The 19,801-nt window shown below is 49.7% G+C and overlaps 2 protein-coding genes across 5 annotated transcripts in view; one reads left to right on the top strand and one right to left on the bottom strand.

The window, feature by feature from the left end:
- Nucleotides 1-637: 637 nt before the first annotated feature.
- LOC132592789 (B-cell differentiation antigen CD72-like) lies at nucleotides 638-14,383 on the top strand. 4 transcript variants are annotated; one of them, XM_088652613.1, is made up of 8 exons: nucleotides 638-839; nucleotides 922-1,032; nucleotides 6,232-6,321; nucleotides 6,599-6,904; nucleotides 8,740-8,921; nucleotides 10,475-10,581; nucleotides 13,481-13,622; nucleotides 14,276-14,383. In XM_088652613.1, exons 1-7 carry the CDS (start codon nucleotides 767-769, stop codon nucleotides 13,617-13,619), a joined length of 1,008 nt encoding a protein of 335 aa, XP_088508739.1. In that variant the 5' UTR covers nucleotides 638-766; the 3' UTR covers nucleotides 13,620-13,622; nucleotides 14,276-14,383. The 4 variants fall into 4 exon arrangements, 2 of the variants coding, with proteins under 2 accessions (XP_088508739.1, XP_088508738.1); XM_088652612.1 differs by lacking the exon at nucleotides 14,276-14,383 and adding an exon at nucleotides 13,746-14,255; XR_015945964.1 differs by lacking the exons at nucleotides 8,740-8,921; nucleotides 14,276-14,383 and adding an exon at nucleotides 13,746-14,255.
- A 2,645-nt stretch (nucleotides 14,384-17,028) lies between these two features.
- Nucleotides 17,029-19,801, bottom strand: part of TESK1 (testis associated actin remodelling kinase 1) — a 36,588-nt gene continuing 33,815 nt past the window's right edge. The window contains exon 10 of the mRNA XM_035100660.3: nucleotides 17,029-19,060. Within this exon, the coding sequence (XP_034956551.2) occupies nucleotides 18,099-19,060 (962 nt within the window). The 3' untranslated portion in view covers nucleotides 17,029-18,098. The remainder of the gene's footprint in view (nucleotides 19,061-19,801) is intronic.

Here is a 19,801-nt window from a genome sequence, read left to right as displayed (position 1 = left end):
ACATGGTTATCATATCACCCCTTAACCTTCTCTTCTCCAGGCTAAACATACCCAGCTCCCTAAGCTGTTCCTCATAAGGCATCGTTTCCAGGCCTTTGACCATTTTGGTTGCCCTCTTCTGGACACGTTCCAGCTTATCAGTATCCTTCTTGAATTAATATTTTGTATATACCGTATTTTTCCGTGTATAACACCCCCCATGTATAAGACACCCCCCTATTTTGGGAGATTCAAAATTAAGAAAATGCACTATCTGTTTATAAGATGACCCCTTATTTTAAACTACAAAAATGGGGGGGGGGGATAGTCTTATACACGGAAAAATACGGTAGCTCATACTCCTGCCTCTGATGTGGCAGGAACATTCACCAGAGTCTTGTAGTTCTAGAAGAGTCTGCTTGAATGGCTATACTTTGGAAGAGGAAGGAAATGAGCCCACGTCCTCATTCATGCGCACGAGGTCTACACTTAACCAGTGAACTGTGGCCCCACACTCAGCCCACGGCACATGCTTTGCTCTGCAGGGGCAGACAGCGAGCACATCAGGCACCTGCCTGCCCTCTGGGGACCAGGGGAGGGCGTTCCCTTCCAGACCCCACCTCACAGAGCGTGGGCAGCAGGAGTCTGGATCTGAGGCTCTGTGGGTCCCATCTGCTCCTGAGGACCAGTGGCCCAGCCCCACTCTTCCTGTGTAGAGCATGTGAAGCCCAAGCAACTGCTTCCCCCACCCCAGGGGCATCTCAGGGGCAGGGCTGGAGCTCCCAGGATGTCTCAGGGGGTGACTTACGCTGACCTGAGATTTGCGAAGGTCCTTCGAAGGGAGGAGAGCCAGGAGGAAGGTAGAGGTGCAGCCAGCCCAGATCTCCCCCCCAGCTCCCCCCCCATGTCACCACCTGTTCCTCACACCACCTTGTCTTCCAGAGCCAAATGATGGGGAGCTCACCTATGAGAACATCCAGGGGCCCAGGCCCAGGGGGGAGGAGGAGGAAGAGGAGGAGGAGGAGACCCCCAGGAAACCAGAAGACGCAAGAGGTGAGTATCTGGTACCCTCCCCACTAGGAGGATGCTGCCAGAGAAGGAAGGAGGGGGGGTCTGGAGATGGCCATCCTTCCTCCTCCACCAAATGGGAGGCTCTTCACCAGTGCTGGATTAAACCCTGTGGAGGGTCCCAGGTAGTCAAAATCTCGGGGGAGGGGAGGGTCTCACAAATTATGTCCTAATACTTTTCTTATTTTATCAACTAAATTTTAACAAACCAATTTTATTTTTTTTGCCATGGGCTCCGTAAAAAGCATGGGGGGCATAGGCTGGTGTCTGTCTACTCTGCCTATTTAGTGGTTTTTATTTTTTATTTTTTGCTTTTCTGTTTTATCATATCATCAATGCATAATATGTTACAGTCAGACCCATAACAGTAAGAAAGAGTGGGGAAAGAAATAATTGTTGGACCATAGCATGCCAGGCACTCCTGTCTTCCACCGCCTAATAATAATAATGTAAATAATAATAGATTCAGCTGTGTTGGTTTTATTTCTGACGCAGTCAAAATAAAATAAAATAAACCCTGAAGTGTGAATGCACATGAAAAGCTTATACCAGAACAAACTTAGTTGGTCTATAAGGTGCTACTGGACAATTTTTAATTTGTAAATAATATAAATAATTTGTAAATAATAATAGCAACATAACTTATTCCTCCAGTTTAATTAACTCTTATAAACCTTAATTTTAACTCCCCGTCGACTCTTTCTCTGGTTTCCTGTCTGTTGTCTTTTTGACTGTGTTTTCTTATTCTACTAAATTATTTTCATTGCCTTACCCCTGTCCCACTTTGTCACCTCCACTGCTGAGCATTCTTTTTTCAGTTAGTCACACTTATTTTCTTGTTAAAATGTTTTTCCATATATATTCTATATATAATGTCCAGTCCTCTTATAAATTCATAGCGTCTTTATTAATCTGTCATACTGGCAAGTTCTATATATTCTCTTGATGGTACTGTTCTCCACTTTTGTGCTACCAGAATTCGGGCCGCTGTAGTCACATCCATAGAGTAGTTTGATATATTTTTTTTGGGGGGGGGGTCTATTGTTATTATTCCCAGAAGGAAGGCTTCTGGATTTTTAGGAAACATTCTTTTAAACATTTTCTTAAATAGGTTACAAACCACCTCCCGTAATTCTTTAATTATTCTACAAGACCAGCATGAGTGATAAAATGTGCCAATTGTTTCTTTACATTTCTAGCATGGGCCATTTTAGTTCTAAACATTTTAGCTTGTTTACTTGGCATCAAGTACCACCTGTGGATCATTTTCAAACAGTTTAAACTAGCAGTGAATTTCAAATTTATTTTCAACAAATGTTCTCACAGGTTCAGATTAATATTGTGACTCGCATCTTGTGCCCGTTTGATCATAGATGATTTCACAAATTTTTATTTAGTTTCCCAATCTAACAATATCCTATACATTTGAGATAAATTTTTAACTCTAGGTCTTAATATTTCTTTTTCGAATTGTGATGGTTTTCTGCAAATCCCCATTTCTTATTCACCTTACATTTTGAATTGATTTGATGAAAGTTTAGCCAGTCCGAAACATTCTTTAATCTCTTCATTTTTTTCATTTTTTTATTCTCCTGAAAAGTATCATTATAGGTACCCCAGTTACCACTCATTATTTTTCCTTGTCTCAGCTTCTATTGGGGATCACCACCTTGGGGTTTTATTTTCTAATTTTTTTGTATTTTCCACACACCCTAATTATTATTTTTCTAATAACACAGTTGGCAAAGCTTTTACATATTCCTGCTTTGCCATACAAGATACAGTACAAGCATGCCAGCCATGTTTGACATCATGACCCTCCAAATCTAGCAACTGTGTTTTTTCCAGCAGTATCCAGTCTTTTATCCGGCACAGGCAGGCAGCTTCAAAACACAATTCCAAATCTGGGAGTGCGAAACCTCAGCTTTAAAAGTAGGGACCACATTTTATTCCACATGTTGCGGGGGGGGGGGAGGAGCAGGTTGTTTCAAGATGATGACTGGTTTTGTGCAATATTGTGCTCTTCTGAAGTGCCCTGCTTTAGAGAACTCTTCTAAGTAAACAAGCGAGCAAAGGGCCCCTCCAGGTTGCCACTGTTTTGCAGGAGACATTTAGGTATGCACAGATTACGGGACTCTGACACCCAACTGCAGCAAATCCATTTTTTAAAAGGATCAGACTTAAAAAGGGAAAGAATCTGCGTTTTCTTGGTTTGGAAAGTGATGGGGAAACGGATTTGGGGAGGCTTTTAATATTTAATCAATTGTTTTATTTTTCTGTTGGAAGCTGCTCAGAGTGGCTGGGGAAACCCAGCCAGATGGACGGGGTATAAATAATAAATAAATTATTATTATTATTATTTATTATTATTATTATTAAAAAGTGTGGGGTGAACAAATGACTAAGGGCAAGCAATCACAAACAATTCAGAACAAATCCTAGAATCCTAGAGTTGGAAGAGACCACAAGGGCCATCCAGTCCAACCCCCTGCCAAGCAGGAAACACCATCAAAGCATTCTTGACATATGTCTGTCAAGCCTCTGCTTAAAGGAGACTCCACCACACTCCTTGGCAGCAAATCCCACTGTCAAACAGCTCTTACTGTCAGGAAGTTCTTCCTAATCATAGAATCGTAGAGTTGGAAGAGACCACAAGGGCCATCCAGTCCAACCCCCTGCCAAGCAGGAAACACCATCAAAGCATTCTTGACATATGCCTGTCAAGCCTCCGCTTAAAGACCTCCAAATGCTTTACCTCTACCTAAATGCTGAATAAATAAGTTCACCTAAGTTTGGTGCAAGTAACTACGCAACAAACAGATTGCCTGGAGTCGCCCAACCCAGTTTCCCTTTCCACCGAGGGCCACTTTGCTTAGCAAATCAGCACGTCTGGAGACCACTGACATTTAAAATGCAAAGTCTGCATTTTATTTTCCTTATTTACTGTAAGTGGAACTTTTTTTAATCAAGCAAATATGACTCATTCTGGTGTTTTGCAGAAGTAAGAAAACGTCATAGATAAGGAAGGTTTTCCATTTATCTGAGAAACTTAAAATACAAGTTCAAGATGATGAAAGGGCTACTTCTCTCAATAGATTTCTGACCTGCCTCGTCTTCTGGTCAGGTAATACCATTAAAACACCCATCTGTCCAGCTGGTTTTGTCTGCTCAAATAATTAATACATAAGCCAAACAATAATACTCCACATGCATGTGACTTTCAGCATTCGGAGCTATGCTTACAAGGACCTTGTAAAGTGAAATATACTCAGAAAGTAAGTCAGTCTGAGTATTGTGCCAGGTATCTAATCACCATTAAATCCACAGGCCCCCGGCAGAAGTCCTCCTTGCAATGCAGCCCCTTGTCCTCCACATTCATCCTCCACATCCATTGACAACATCACCTGCCACCAAGGAGCCTTCAGAGTCCAGACTCCTGCTCTTCTGCTTGCCAGGTGGAACGATCCCCGCTTGGTCTTATTTTATATATATAATAATTTTTATTAATTTTATAAGATAAAACAAGACATACATATCATATTCAGCCACCCTTTCCCACCCACCCCCATGAGCCCCCTCCTGCCACGAGAGAGTCCCATGCAGGGTGAATAGTTGAAGGTGGTCCATTTTATAGCTGGGTTTATTCCCCTCCCCCCCCCCCCGAACCCACCTCTGCCACCAGTGGGCTCTAGAGTAACGAGAGAAGACAGGGGAGGGTGTCCGCCCAGCTATCTCTCATACATGTCTTATAAAAAAATAAAAATAAAATCCCCTACCCCCCACAAAAATGAAAATCCCCTTCCGATCCCCGCTTGCTCTCCTCCCTTTGCATGTTGTCCTGGGGGCTCTCCTGACCACCCAGAGCTGATTGGGGGAGCCCAGGGAGAGGCGAGGGAGGGGGATCCCAATGCAGTTTGCTGGACCCCTTGCGCCTCAGTGTCGGGTTCGTGGAATCCGGGCCTTTATCTTTCCCTCTCCCTTTGCTTCCAACTTTCAGTCTGCACCGCCAAGTCTTCTCGCATCTCCTCCCTGGGCAACTTGAAGACAGCCGAGGAGATGGAGGGAGAAGGCTGAGCTATCATTATGGATGCTTGAGAGGTGGGATCGCTGCCTTTTAGGGGGAAAGCCGTATTCTGAGACTAATCATTTTCCTGCTTGGGATCTAGATTCCAGACATCTTCCATTTGTTGCTGTCGTTTAGTCATTTAGTCGTGTCCGACTCTTCGTGACCCCATGGACCAGAGCACGCCAGGCACTCCTGTCTTGCACTGCCTCCCGCAGTTTGGTCAGACTCATGTTAGTAGCTTCGAGAACACTGTCCAACCATCTCGTCCTCCGTCGTCCCCTTCTCCTAGTGCCCTCCATCTTTCCCAACATCAGGGTCTTTTCCAGGGAGTCTTCTCTTCTCATGAGGTGGCCAAAGTATTGGAGCCTCAGCTTCAGGATCTGTCCTTCCAGTGAGCACTCAGGGCTGCTCATTTCCTTCAGAATGGATAAGTTTGATCTTCTTGCAGTCCATGGGACTCTCAAGAGTCTCCTCCAGCACCATAAATCAAAAGCATCAATTCTTCGGTGATCAGCCTTCTTTGTGGTCCAGCTCTCACTTCCATACATCACTATTGGGAAAACCATAGCTTTGGAGCACAGAGTGTTTGGCAACCCAGCCCAGCATTGTCTCCCCAGGCTGGCAGCAGCCCTCCGCAGTTTCAGACTGGGGCCTCTCCCATCCCTCCCTGGAGATGCCACCAGGGACTGAGCCTGGCACCTTCTGCATGCAGAGCAGCTGTTCTGCCACTCAGCTAATTCTCTTCCCAGTGCCCAGTTTTACTACAGAACAATGACTGGATGAGCTGTTATAAAGGGGGGGGGGTATTTTCTGCAACAGAGCCAAACTCCCCAGAGGATGAGGCTTGTCTGCACCCATTTCAAAACATGCTCATTCCTCAACAACTAGTCATTCAACATTTTCAGGAAGGCCTTCACAGCGAGGGGCACTGAAGGCAGGATCCATCCCTGCGCGAGTCCACCTTCTTGCCTCCTTCTCATACGCAGCACAGACACACAGTCCTGAACATGCTTATGACCAGGGGGCAAGTGGTCATTTCCCAGCTGCAACCGGGCAGCTTTGGGGCTCAAAGCAGTCAGTAAGAACCCCCAGCTGATCCCAGTGAGTTTCTCTTGCAGAGTCAGACCGTCCGACCTGGTACGCCATCCTGGCATTGTTGGCCACCTGCCTGTTCCTTCTCACCACCGCCATAGGACTGGGGGTCCGATGTGAGTAGTGGGGGCCCCCTGCCCAAATCCATCACCCTGGGAAAAGCCAATCAATGGGGGGCGGGGGGAATCACAGTTGGCTCACAGCTTGCCCTCTCTGCCCTGGGCTCGGGCCATGAAAAGGTGCATTTGAATAATGTAGTTCATGAGGCCCACCTTGCAGGGGTGTGGTCCCCTGGGGAAAAGCCAGGTAAAAGGGAGACCAGCTGCTTTGGCTGTTCTGGGTGGTCCTGCCAGGGAAGAGCCCAACCTGGTGTCCCCCCCTTCCCCTCTGCAGATGGGCAGGTCTCCCAGCAACTCCAGCGGGAATCCCTAAACCACACGGCCCAGAGCAACCTCCTGGCCCAGAGAGTCAGCACCTTGGAGGGGGGCCTGTCCCGTTCTCAGGAGCTGCTCCGCGAGGCTGAAAGAGATCTCCGTTTCACCCGGAAGGCCCTGGAGGAGAGCTGGAGGGATGGGAACAGGACACAGCAGCAGCTGGGAGACCAAGTGAGGCAAGCGGACCACAACCTGACGCATCTGAAGCGGGAGAAGGAGCAAGTTGAGAGAGCGCTGGGCCAAGCCACTTCTTGCCAGCAGATGGGTAGGTCTGTGGGGTGGGAATGTTCAGGGAGGCAGGAGAGAATATATTGTTTATTAATCTTCTTCCTAATGTGCTAGCAAGTTCCTTTACTTGGCAGAGTTTTAAATGCACAGCAGGTAGCTGGTTGCAGGCTTGTTTAAGCCTCTTAATATTAGATTCCTGGCAAGTCCCCTTACTGTATAACTCTCTTAAAAGAATAAACACGACACAATCTGGTGTAAAGTATATAAAAGAAGTTTACTCACACATTCAGTTCACAGATGGATCCCTGAAGGCAGACTTAGTTACAAAGTGCATGTGGATCTATCCCAGGCATCCCTAAACTGCGGCCCTCCATATATTTTGGCCTACAACTCCCATGATCCCTAGCTAACAGGACCAGTCGTCAGGGATGATGGGAATTGTAGTCCAAAACATCTGGAGGGCCGAAGATTGGGGATGCCTGATCTATCCCATATGGATATAGCCCCTTTGTCCTCTGTTGGCCAACAGATCATTTCTAGCTAAAAGGCTGCTGGTCCTACGATGGAGGAAGTCAAAAAGAGAGAGAAATGGTTGTGTACCTTGTCCTTTTTGTTACCTGCACAGGTAAGGTCACTTCCACCTCTAGTCACATGCAAAGGAAGTATCTCCCAGCCCAGGAGGAAACGGGAAGTTCTGACTGACTGGACCAAACATCCCCTTGCATGTCCATGCTAGAAAAACAAGGAATGTTGTACTTGACTGCTATCTATGTAGCGCATCCCACATGTGGCTCTTGGGGGAGCCCTGACCCTGTTCATTGCTGAGACAGATGAGCATTTATTTCAGGGGTGTGGCCTGTTGATGGGCTGGGAGGGGGCACCACCTCTGTGCTCAGTGTGACCCACTCACCGCATCCCAGGAACATACAAAATGAAGCTGAAACTCTCCCACAGCCTCTGGGGCGAATCTCCCAGATCACAAGTTGCTTTTTGTGCCCAGCAGCCACCAGGCACCACCCATCATCACTTCTTCTCTTTAACAGGCACGTCCAACTCTACAGAGAATGTGATCTACTCCCAGTATAACAAAACTGGCAGTGATCTACCCATTGGCATTGAGCTTTTTCAGGGGGACAGACCAGAGTCGGCATTAGTTGTTGAGATTTGGGGAGGAAGGATTGAATTGAAACACTTGTCCTACAGGCCCCCGCCCTCCCTCATTCCCCCAATTGGCAGCAATGATGGGATGTAGCGCCAGGGACAGGGCACGTTGTGAGCGCTAAGGAGAAACAGGAGGGTCACTTTTTTGGCTCCTGCGATCAACCTGGAGCACCCTGGAGATCTACCTGTCTATCGCAGTCGACCATTTGGACATTGCTGCTCTATAATATCGCATGAACTGGACCTAGCACAGATTCTCTTCTGGAAAGCCACTAGAAAGATTTGTTGCTGAAGAGCACCAAATCGGAATCTGCCAGGATGCTAATAACAACAACAACAACAACAACAACAACAACAACAACAACAACAACAACAATAATATTTATACCCCACCCACTCTGGATGGCTCCCAACAGAATATTATTATTATTATTATTATTATTATTATTATTATTAAGCGATACATCAAACATTTTTTTTAAAACTAAACAAGGCTGCCTTCAGATGTCTTCTAAAAGTCTGATAGTTGTTTATTATGAATCTCACCCCCCAAATCGAGATATCCTGGAGCGGCACACAGGCTCTGAGCAGATGGGCAGGATAGGTCTGTGTCCCAGCAGGGCTTGGCTGCCACCCTGAGGCCACCTGAGAGTCTCAGCTGCTCAGAAGCTGAAAGCCGCTCTCTTGACCTTCTTCTCCTCCTCCATCCAGGCTGCTGTCCTCATGGATGGAAGATCTTCAGGTGGAAATGCCTGTGGGCTTCACCTTCATCCGAAAGGAAGAGCTGGAGAAACAGCAGGGAAGCCTGCCAAGCCAGATCATCTCAGCTGCTTATTTTAAAGCCCTGGAGTGCAAGGGAATTATGGGATGGTGTAATAGCAAGGGACGAGGAGGTAATAAGTGTAGGATACAAGTACAGTAGCTCAAACATAAAGCGAGGGCGGGGAGGGGACGTCGAGTCCAGAGTCAAGCCTTCCTGGCCAGTAAGCGTGTTGATCTCCAGTTCCGCCCAAGATGGGGACCCAAATCATAGAACGGGAAGTCAAAATCACAGAAGTGGAAGCAATGAGAACACGGGGAGCGAGGGATGTGCAGTGTGGCCCAGTTCCCACTCCGCTGTTAGCAATGGTTCCTGGCTTGCTGTGAACAAACAGTTGGTTCTGAACCGAGACAGGTATTTTCACCTGCCTTGAACAAACCCAAATGGAGACCCCAGTCCAGACATTGCGCTCAGCTTGGCTTCCTCTCCTGTTGCTGCTGCTCCTCCTGCCAAGGGAGGAGTGAAGCAGGAATGATCTGGCCTGCTGCTCATTCATGGTCAGCCATGACCCACAACTTGCTCTGTTGAGCAAAATGGACCAGAGGGACCTCTAGGGATAGGCCACCCCCACCCCCACCTGCAGAGCAAGGATATTCGGCACTAGGGGTGGGGGAACCCGTTTGGCTCCCCCTGACCTCACAACGTCACTGCAAGGCACTGCTAAGAAAAGGTTTCCTCCCCTGTTTTAGCCAGCCTTTCAGTGAAATCCCATCCCTGAATCAGGAAGGACCTTGAATGTAAACCTGCCAAAGTGAGCAGGGTTTAACCACACTTGAGGAAAGAGGCATTTTGGCTGTCAGGAAGAAAGGACGGGGAAGGGGAAGTCTCAGAGACGAGGAAATGAAATGGAAGCAGGACAAATGCAGTCAAGGGGAGCAGAAACAGCAGCTCCTTAGGACCCCAGGGATGAGAATAATAACAATATATTATTATTATTTATACCCCCACCCATCTGGCTGGGTTTCCCCAGCCACTCTGGGCGGCTTTCAACAGAGCATTAAAAACAGAATAAAACTTCAAACATTAAAAACTTCCCTAAACAGGGCTGCCTTCAGGTGTCTTCTAAAAGTCATATAGTTGTTTATTTCCTTGATATCTGATAGGAGAGTGCAGGGGCGTAGCCAGGATGAAAATTAGGGGGGCAAGGGGGAGGGGGAGGGGCCACAGTGGGGCAAGGAAAGCTCCCTTCTCCCTTGCTGGCTGTGGGGCGGGCAGAGGGAAAGCCAGGCAACCGCTTTGCGCGGCTCTGGGGCTTTCCCTCCACCCGCCCCACAGCCAGCCAGGGAGAAGGGAGACGACACCGGGCGGGCAGCGGGGCAGGCTGGCCAGCTGCCCTGCTTCTAGGGGGGACAACTGCCCCCTCCTGCCCCCCTGCCTACGACCATGGGAGGGCGTTCCACAGGGTGGGCACCACCACCGAGAAGGCCCTCTGCCTGGTTCCCTGTAACTTGGCTTCTCGCAGTGAGGGAACTGCCAGAAGGCCCTTGGAGGAGAACCTCAATGTCCAGGCAGAATGATGGGGGTGGAGACGCCCCTTCAGGGATACTTACAGCCCGTTGTCCAAATAACACCCACCCATCACAATTCTGACTCCACTCACTGGCTAAAAACACTTTTTGCTCCTAGACTCATACTCAACAGCCAAATGAATACTGGATCGGACTACAAAAAACATGGTCTGAAAAGAAGAAGGATTTGGTTTTCACTTGGGTTGATGGCACCCCCTATGAAGGGTAAGTACACCAGAGAAGGTCCTTTTGCTCCCGCCTGGTCCTACTGGATGACTACAGGATTGGAAGGATCCAGTCCCCCCAGAAGGCAAAAAGAATTTCCACAGCCTCTCGGGAAAAGAACCACCAGGGCCAAGAGGGTGGCAGGGTGGTTAACAAGCAGAATTGAGGAAGCTATGAAGGGCACAAAGACCCCGTCAGAGAATTGTCCAGGTGAGAAGAAAAAGGATCACAAACTTTGGCAAAAGAAGCAGGCAATGCAAAGCGAGAGACAAATTACAGGAGCCCATTTTTGAAAACAGAGGGCAGTATCCAATTTGGCTTTAATCAAAGCAGAGCCATGAGAAGGAATAGACCTGAGGTATCAGTCTCCCTCCAGGCCCAAAACAGTCCAGGGGCAACAGGGGGAATCCAGACAAGATCCAAGGAGGCAGTGGAGAGGCTGCCCCAGAACCCTCAGCCAGACCCACCGGCCAGCCAGCCAGCCCTCCTCCTCCTCCTCCTGAGTCTCAGTGTGGCCCTTGCATGACTCTGCGGAGAGGAGGATAGGGACCAGAGGAGAGGAGGCTTTGTTCCCCTTGCCTGCCTCTGGCTCCACTTGCTGTGCACACCTCAGCATCATCTAGCTTAGGTATCCCCAAACTTTGGCCCTCCAGATGTTTTGGACTACAATTCCCATTATCCCCGACCACTGGTCCTGTTAGCTAGGGATCATGGGAGTTGTAGGCCAAAACATCTGGAGGGCCGCAGTTTGGGGATGCCTGATCTAGCTGTTATCATCCACTTTCCTCCCTGTTTGAACTGGACCAGAGAAGTCCCCACCCTCACATATTTCAGTCTGTAAACGAGGAGCCATTTCCCTGTTTGTATCAGTAGACGCCCCCTTCTGGGTTTGTCCCTGCCTTCTAATTTTGGGGTTCTGTGATGCCGAAAGCTGAGCATGCACCTTGTGTTTTAAAAGTCTTTCTCAGTTCAGGAAATGCACAGAAATGCCCAGCCAGGCAACTGTAAATTCTCAGCACAGACTTCTTAGATTGCAGCACGATATTTGCCGTAGACATTTCAGACCTGCTCCATGGGATTCTGCCTGATCCCCAAGTTCCCTGGTCTGTGGGGTGTCGGGTTTGTCCTCTGAAGACTCCCTGTCCAGAACTGGGTCTGAGCTGGGCAGAAGAAGGACGGAGGCAGCTTCCCCTCAGGGGAATCGGAGGGGCTGGGGAGCCTGAGCAGAGAGAGGCTGCTCTCGGGTCCTGCCTGGTGGCTTCCCAAGAGGGGCCTGGCTGGTCACTCTGAGAACAGGAGGCTGACTTAGATCAGTCTTGGATCCAGCAAGGTACTTGGTGTGTGTTTGTGTTACTGGAATTTATGTAAAGGTTGGGGGGGTTGCCCCTTCAGCGGACATCGTACACCCCCCTACTACCAAAATCAACACAATCACTTCTGCAAATGTCCCCACAAAACGCTTCATCACAATTTTTCCTACGGTATCTCTATTCAAAGGGCCTCCGCTGCACATTACCAAATGGAACAATTCACTGAGGAATATATCTATGTACAGTACACTGGGAAAACTTCAGAAAGTCATATAACCGCTTCAGTATCGGATTTATGCCATTCCATCTTTGTTTTGTTCAGGAAAGGAATGGCTACCAAGGAGGGAGTCTGGGATGTGGGCAGGGCCGGACTGAGGGTGGATGAGGCCCTCAGCTCCTGAAGGGAATGGGGCCCTTTCTATGTCCAGCTGTCCTTTATCAACAACAAATTGTTGCTGTTTTTTGTGTTGAATATATGCTATATGGTCAGTCATGGACCTAACAGGTATCTAAAGCCATTTGCACATGTTGCCCTGCAACTATGTAGGCACCCTATATATAGAAATGAGAAAACCCGTGATATTTTAGGGAGCAGGTGAGCAGGCGGGGCCCATAACTTACATCATAGGAGCCAACACAACACAGAACACACTTGCTGTAGGTAGGTTTTATTTCATTTGGTTTTTATCTTATATTTTGGAAATGTACATCCAGGTTTTTTCCTTCAAATTTTTTTTTTGGGGGGGGCCCCAAGAAAGTGGGGCCCTAAACTAGAGCTTATACTACGTCAATCCGGCACTGGATGTGGGCAACCATAATCCCTCAAACCTGAGACCAGGTACTCACTCAACAGCCTCTTGCACAAGAGATAATCCCTTGCATCCTGGTAGATGGGGGTCAGACAGGTAGCCATCTCATGGACAATAGCAAACCATCCAAGTACAGTATGGATTTGTGCTCAGGACAAAACAGTGCAATGACCTGACCGCAAGCCCAGGAACTTGTAAATACAGTATCGCCTTTGTATCACTTGATGGGTGTGTGGTGGAGGACAAGGGAGGGTTGGGGGCAAAACCTGATGACCCGGTTTCTACCAGAGACCCCTCCCTGTTTGTGACATATGCATGATGTATCTATGATGGATGCATGATGCTTCACCAGAGGAGAAAGGGAAACTTCTTCCTGCTTCTGCCATGTGGTGCATGGAAGTCCTGTTGCAGGAGTCTTTGAATAAAGACCAGGCCTACAGCCTGCTCTTTTGCTTCTACACTCCTGGCTAGTGTGTCTTTGTTTGACAACCTAAGCGAGCTCTAGGATTTTCCTTTAACATGTGCATGCAGCAGCATAGGGACCCCCAACTCATTTCTCACCTGCCACTTCTCCACAATTGCAACGTACTGTCCATCTTTACGGCCTTAGATTTCTGCAGTCAGTTGCCCATGTGGGGTTACAACCAGCCACCCTGGAGATTTGGGCGCTGCCAACAGTTGAGGGGGCAGCCCATTGTGCGGTGAGAGAGAACGTTCATGGCTGGGGTGGATTTTGTCCCTGGTGGAGTCCTTTCATAAATGGCTTTTTGAACCTTTCAGAAGTGGAACATTGAATGTGGGATCGTATTTTCTGTCTGGAACACTGAAGAGTGGAATCATCTCGGTGGATAATAGAGAAACGCCACATCCATACATTTGTGAGAAGGCAGCCAGCCCTGAGCAACCATTTCCTGGTTGAGAGGTAGGAGATGGGATTTACAATGAACTTAAGAAAGTGTTGAAATACACATTTGTTAAGTGGGCATAGTAGGAAAGGAGATTCCCAAGAAGAATATATCTTTTTTTATGTATGCCACCACTGCAGCGAGACTCTTGATAGCCAAGTACTGGAAGCTACAAACATTACCAACAATTGATGAGTGGCAGATGAAGGTGATGGAATTTATGGAACTGGCTGAGATGACCGGACGAATCCACAACCAGGGAGAAGAAGCGATGGAAGAAGATTGGAAAGATTTTAAATTTTATTTAAAAAAACATGCTAAAGTAATATTCTAGAGTAGAAATTAAGCCGTAAATAAAACTGTGGAATATGTGAAGATGTTATTTAGAGGGGGGGGAGGAGTTTTTATAAGGTTAAGATCTTGATATAGAATTTGCTAATTAGGAATATGCATAAGAAACACAAGAACGGGAATCCGAGGAGGTCCCAAATATACAATGTGAGAAGATAAGATATAATGTTTTATATGTTTTTGGTTTTTTGTCTGCTTTTTGTATTTGTATTTGTATTTTTCTTTTTTATCTTGTTTTTCTTTTTATTGTGTTTAGTGTTCTGCTAATTTTTTTTTGGAAAATCAATAAAATATTATTATAAAAAAATAAAAAAGAGAGGTAGGAGATGGGAAGATCGGTCATTTTGGCTGTTTTCTGAACCTTTCCCACCTCAGCAATATCCGTTTTGAAGTGTGGCAACTACAACTGCGTTCCACATGCAGCCACTGCACCAGAGATTTGTATAATGACAGTTTCATGACATTAGCCGTTTCATTTTCCTTTCCTAATGACCCCCAGCAGAGATTTCGACCTTTTTCGCGGCCACGGCATCTTCAACCAGCATCTTCAACCAGCTCTCTACTACCAGTATGACCCCAAGGTCTTGCTCCTGGTCCATCGCTTCCAGTTCAGACAACCATGAGCTTGGACATGAAATCAAAACTTTCTGCCTCAAAGTGACCCTGGATTACATTGAACTGCGTTTGCCCTCCCCACCCCCTCCCATTCACTCACTTTCGACAGGTCTCCTTGCAGCTCTTCACAATCTCTTTTTATTTCAACAACCCCGAACAGCTTAGTGTCATTAGCAAACTTGGTCACCTCACTGCTAACTTTGGATCAGTTATGAACTAGCTAGAAACCACAGCTCCCAATCCCCAGTCTTTGGGGAACTCCTAATTCTTACCATTTGCATTTATTCCTCCTCTTTGCTTCCTGCAACTCAGCCCGTCCCGTCCCGCCCCCCCCCCCCCACTTCCCATCAGATGTCAAGGAAATAAACAACTACCGGGTATCTGACTTTTAGAAGGCACCTGAAAGCAGCCCAGTTTAGGGAAGTTTTTAATGTTTGAAGTTTTATTCTGTTTTTAGTGTTCTGTTGAGAGCTGCCCAGAGTGAGTGGGGAAACCCAGCCAGATGGGCAGTGTATAAATAATAAAATGAGGAGGAGGAGGAGTTTTGTCCCACAATATTCAAGTCACGGGTCCAGAAGGTGGGGTTTTTTGTTTCTTTTCTCCTGCTGCTTTTCCTGGGAAAATCCGCTGTTTGCTGCTGAATCGGAGCAAACGTCGACCCACAGAAAACCCATTTCATTTCTAATATTGTGTTGGGGTCCGTTGTTGTTTGCTTAGCTAGCCCCCTAGGAAATGTTCCTCATGGGCATCCATTTAATGCTGGGAATTTGCAGAGGCCACTGCAGGTCCTAGCTGCACAAATTGGGACGTCTCAGGACCTTGAACTGGTGGAGCTAGCACTGCCTCCAAAGGGGACGCCACTTCTGGAGCTGCTCTGGCCACAGGGTTCTGCTGCAATAACTGGACACAAGAAGCGGTTACTTTCCTTCGTGAATGTAAATCTCCCCGTGGATGAGCTAATCCCAGGTGCAAGGTCAGCCAAGCCAGTTGCTCCAGATATTTTGGGACCACAACTCCCATGATCCCTAGCTAACAGGACCAGTGGTTGGGGAAGATGGGAATTGCAGTCCCAAAACATCTGGAGGGCCGAGGTTGCCTATGCCTGTAGTTGCTATAACAGCCCAGTGCCCCAACTATATTTGTAATGAAGGCATGTCAGCTCAGGAGAGTCAGTCTGTGAGTCTGCAGTAAAATAAAAAAATTCTTTCAGTAGCACCTTAAAGACCAACTAAGTTTTTATTTTGGTATGAGCTTTCGTGTGCATGCACACTTCTTCAGATACATTGAAATGGGAGTCCCCAGGCACTTATGTAGAGAAGGGGTGGGGAGGGGTGGGGAGGGGTGGGGATGGGGAGGGGAGATCACTCAGAAGGGTGGTGGAAGTGGGTGATTGACTGACTGATAGCTGTTGATGACCGAAAACGACTGCAAATGGTTTTGCATGAAAAAGCAAGGGCTGAGATGGCTGAAGATCGCTTATCATGTATAATGAGATAAGAATCCGATATCTCTGTTCAAACCAGGTCCCTCCATGGTTTTGAGCTTGGTGATAAGTTGTAATTCAGCAACTTCTCTTTCCAGTCTATTTCTGAAATTCTTTTGTAGTAAGACAGCTACTTTGAGATCTTGTATAGAATGTCCTGGGAGATTGAAGTGTTCTCCTACTGGTTTCTCTGTCTTGTGGTTCCTGATGTCAGATTTATGTCCATTTATCCTTTGGCGTAGGGTTTGGCCTGTTTGTCCAATATAGAGAGCTGAAGGGCACTGTTGGCATTTGATGGCATACACAATGTTAGAGGATGAGCAATTAAATAGTCCTGAGATGGTATGTTGGATGTTGTTGGGGCCAGTAATGGTGTTGTCTGGGTGTATGTGAGTCTGCAGTTTGTGTTGCTTGCCCAATGTCACATCTTGAATGGCTCAACTTGGAGCAATAGAGATCATTTGTACTTGTAGGTGTATCTGCAGCAGTAAACTATCTGGACCTTTCTCAGCTGCTGCGGGGTGACTGATAGCGGGAGCAACTTCCACCGTGTGGGGATCTCACCTGAGGCTCCCAACAAGCTCACCTGTCCCCATGGGGAGGGGCATCCCTGGTTCACTCTCCTTGGCAGCCTCACCCTCCCGTTTGCAAGGCCGAGAGAGGCAGCCACCTGGGGGGGGTGAGCTGCCTGCTCTGCCCTGAGCCTCTTTCGCATGCTGCCCCTCAGCGCTGTCCCCCCCCCCCCCCGGTCAGGTGCAGGAAAGGATGGGGCCCCACGGGAAGCGCTGAAGTCCAGTCAGCTGTGAGGTACCATCCCATCCTCTGGCAACAAAATTCCTTGAGCAGCCCTTATCTCCACACCGGCCTGGACATTGAGACACCTGGAGTTCCACGGTTGTAACTCTGCGCTGCATGAAGAGCTTTCTGTCGCCTGTCCTGAACCAGATCTGAGATGCCAGGAACCAGCCCATTGCAACCATCATCATGTTTTATTTCTCCAACACTTTAAATAAGCTGAATACATAAAGCAGCATTTGTCGTTATGAAAAATGCAGCCGCATCCCACCAGGGCACTGAGTGGGGAGGGCCGGGGGGGGGGGGACGGACGCTGAGCCCCACACAGGAGGGGGCAGAGATGCAGCCAGAAATACCGTAAGAACTCCTCATTATTGCACATGGGGGGGCAGGAGAGAAGTGCTGGGAACAGAAGCTAGTTTCCACCCCAACACTCCCCCCAACCGACCCCCCCCTCCGACACTCGTACAGCTCAGGAGGAGCACCCAGGGAGGAGGCTGAGCCCCCCCCCCCACAACATTGCAGATCCAAACTTGTGTCTCCCAGTTTCCTAGTCCCCAAATGTGACCCGCACACAAGCATGCGGGCGCCCTAACATTTTCCTGCCCTGCCCCCATTTCTGTCTCCTGACACCCCCCCCCTCCGGTCCTTAAGAGTCTCTTTCTCCTCTGTCATTCCCCTCCAAACGAGCAGGGCAAGTATGACGGGGGGCAAGACCCCCTGGTCCCCAGGCCACGATTTCCAGCCCACCCCAGAAGGTCCCACCAGGCCTGGGTTTGTGGGGGGAGGCACTGCACTGGTGTGGGCGAAGCCCCCCACCCAGAAAGAAACCTTGGGGCTTCTTGGATGCTGGTGTGTGGCCCCCCTCCCCAGTCCGACCGCACGGGGGTCTGTGGGGCGGCCACATTATTGCACTTCTGCCTGGCTTATGGGGAAAGACCCCCCCTTTCCTTCCCACAGCACCTGCCAGGGCTGGGGAGGGGGTTTTCCAGGCACTGGGAAGCCCCTTTGCTACAAAAGGCCACAGGGTGGAATCTTAACCTCCCACTCCCCCAAAAATGTGGCCCTGGCACGGCTGCCCCACAGGCTCCTCTGCTTCGTCAAGCCCTGAGAACCGGCCAAGCACTGGCAACAGCCGTCACCTTCAACGCGCTGCAGCATCCTGAGGCCGCCCGAAGGATCCGTCGTGGGTCCACAGCCCCCCTTTCGCCCCGCCGGGCTCTGTGTGTCCCGCCTTCCGCTGCCAGCCTTAGGACTGTGCTTCGGGCAGCTTGAGGCTGGGCTCGGCCAGAACCGGGCCCTTGTGGTGCCGCTCCGGGCACAGCAGGCTCTTGGCTTCGCAGTTGAGGTTCTGGTAGCCGGGGGCGCTGGCGGGGGGGCGCTGGCAGACAGAGGCAAAGCTGAAGCCAAAGGGCCCCAGGCAGCAGGCAGGGCAGCTCACCACCTCCTCCTGCTCCAGGACCCCAACGCTGCCCCCTCCGCCAGCTGGGGCGCTCAGGGCCAGGGCCGACCCTGCGTGCTCCAGCGGAGGCCCCAAGCCAGGCGAGGGCACGCTCAGCTCCGAGAAGCCCCCTCCCCAGCTGGGGGGCTTGCTGTTGTTGTTCAAGAGCAGCCCATTGGAGGGCCAGGGCTGCATCCCCGAGACCGCCGTGCGAATAAAGCTGCCATTGGGCACGGAGGGCACCAGGGGGGTGGCCAGCTCCACAGGGAGGGCGCTGGGGGGGCTGTCGGGACTGGTGTCCATGAGCTCCCCGGGAGGGGAGCGGAGGGGGCGCTCCAGGCTGCTGCAGTCCAGGGACAGGAGGGGTTGGGGGGGACGAGGAACCCCCCGGCGGGGCATCTCCGGGGAGGCGGGCAGCGAGCGGCACCTGCGGGCGAGGGCCGCCGGCTCAGAGAAGTTGCAGTGCGCCTCCACGGCTGGCTCCGGGGTGATGGGGGTGCCCGGCGGGAAGGGCGAGGGGGGCGGCAGGTCAAAGGTCAGCGAGATCAGCGACTTGCTGGGCGTGTCAAAGAGCTTGATGCGGCCCCCCTGGAGGTCGTGGCGCTGGGAGAAGGGGTTGACCCGCTGCGGGGTTTCCTGGGGGGCGGGGGGCGCTCTGGGCGGCACCATATCCGACTGGCTGCGCGAGAGACGCTGGTCCGGGGGCACGTGGGGCTGGTCCAGCAGGCTGGGCGGCGGGGCGGGGTGCAGGGGGTCCTGGGCGGCTTTGTCTGGAACAGAGGGAGAAAGGGGGGGTCAGGGGGTCGCCCAGAGGGAGACCTCAAAGCACGACGTCTAGGTGGCATTTTGGGTTCCCTTCCAGCTCTACCGTTCTATGATTCTATGACAGGCATCCCCAAACTGCGGCCCTCCAGATGTTTTGGCCTACAACTCCCATGATCCCTAGCTAACAGGACCAGTGGTCAGGGATGATGGGAATTGTAGTCCAAAACATCTGGAGGGCCGAAGTCTGGGGATGCCTGTTCTATGACCAAGTGAAGGCTGTGGCTTGGGCCCACATTACTCAGGAGGGCAGGAGTCCTTTGGGGCAGGAGTGGCAAGACCACGACACTACAGTGTTGCCCAGTGGTTAGAGTGCTGGACTAGGAGCTGGGAGAGCCCAGGGTTCGAATCCCCACTCAGCTATGAAGCTCACCTTGGCAGGCAGTCCCTGGCTCTTAGCCCAACTTACTTCTCAAGCTTGTTGCGGAGGAGGAACATGCAAGTCACTTTGAACTCCTTGGAGGAAAAGCTGATGTACGCATGCAATAAATAAATAGAACACTACAGTGGTCCCTTGGTTCTCAAACGCCTTGGGACTCAAACAACTTGGAACCCAAACCCGGCAAACCTGGAAGGAAGTGTTCCAGTTGGTGAACTATTTTTGGAAGCTGAATGTGCTTCGCTTTGAGTGTTACGCTGACGTCTGTCTGTTTCTGCTATTTAGTTTGCGTTTTTGTTCTTGCGGCTTT

Source organism: Zootoca vivipara, chromosome 10 (genome assembly GCF_965207765.1).
Source record: "Zootoca vivipara chromosome 10, rZooViv2.hap1.1, whole genome shotgun sequence".
Lineage (NCBI taxonomy): Eukaryota > Metazoa > Chordata > Lepidosauria > Squamata > Lacertidae > Zootoca > Zootoca vivipara.
This window is presented reverse-complemented; position numbering and strand designations above follow the sequence as displayed.

Bases quoted from the DNA above. Each gene is read 5' to 3' on its own strand.
- LOC132592789 (XM_088652613.1), top strand. From the start codon at position 767: ATGTCTCAGGGGGTGACTTACGCTGACCTGAGATTTGCGAAGGTCCTT. The intron at 1,033-6,231 runs GTGAGTATCTGG...TTTCTCTTGCAG, and splicing joins GAAACCAGAAGACGCAAGAG to AGTCAGACCGTCCGACCTGG. The intron at 6,322-6,598 runs GTGAGTAGTGGG...TCCCCTCTGCAG, and splicing joins CATAGGACTGGGGGTCCGAT to ATGGGCAGGTCTCCCAGCAA.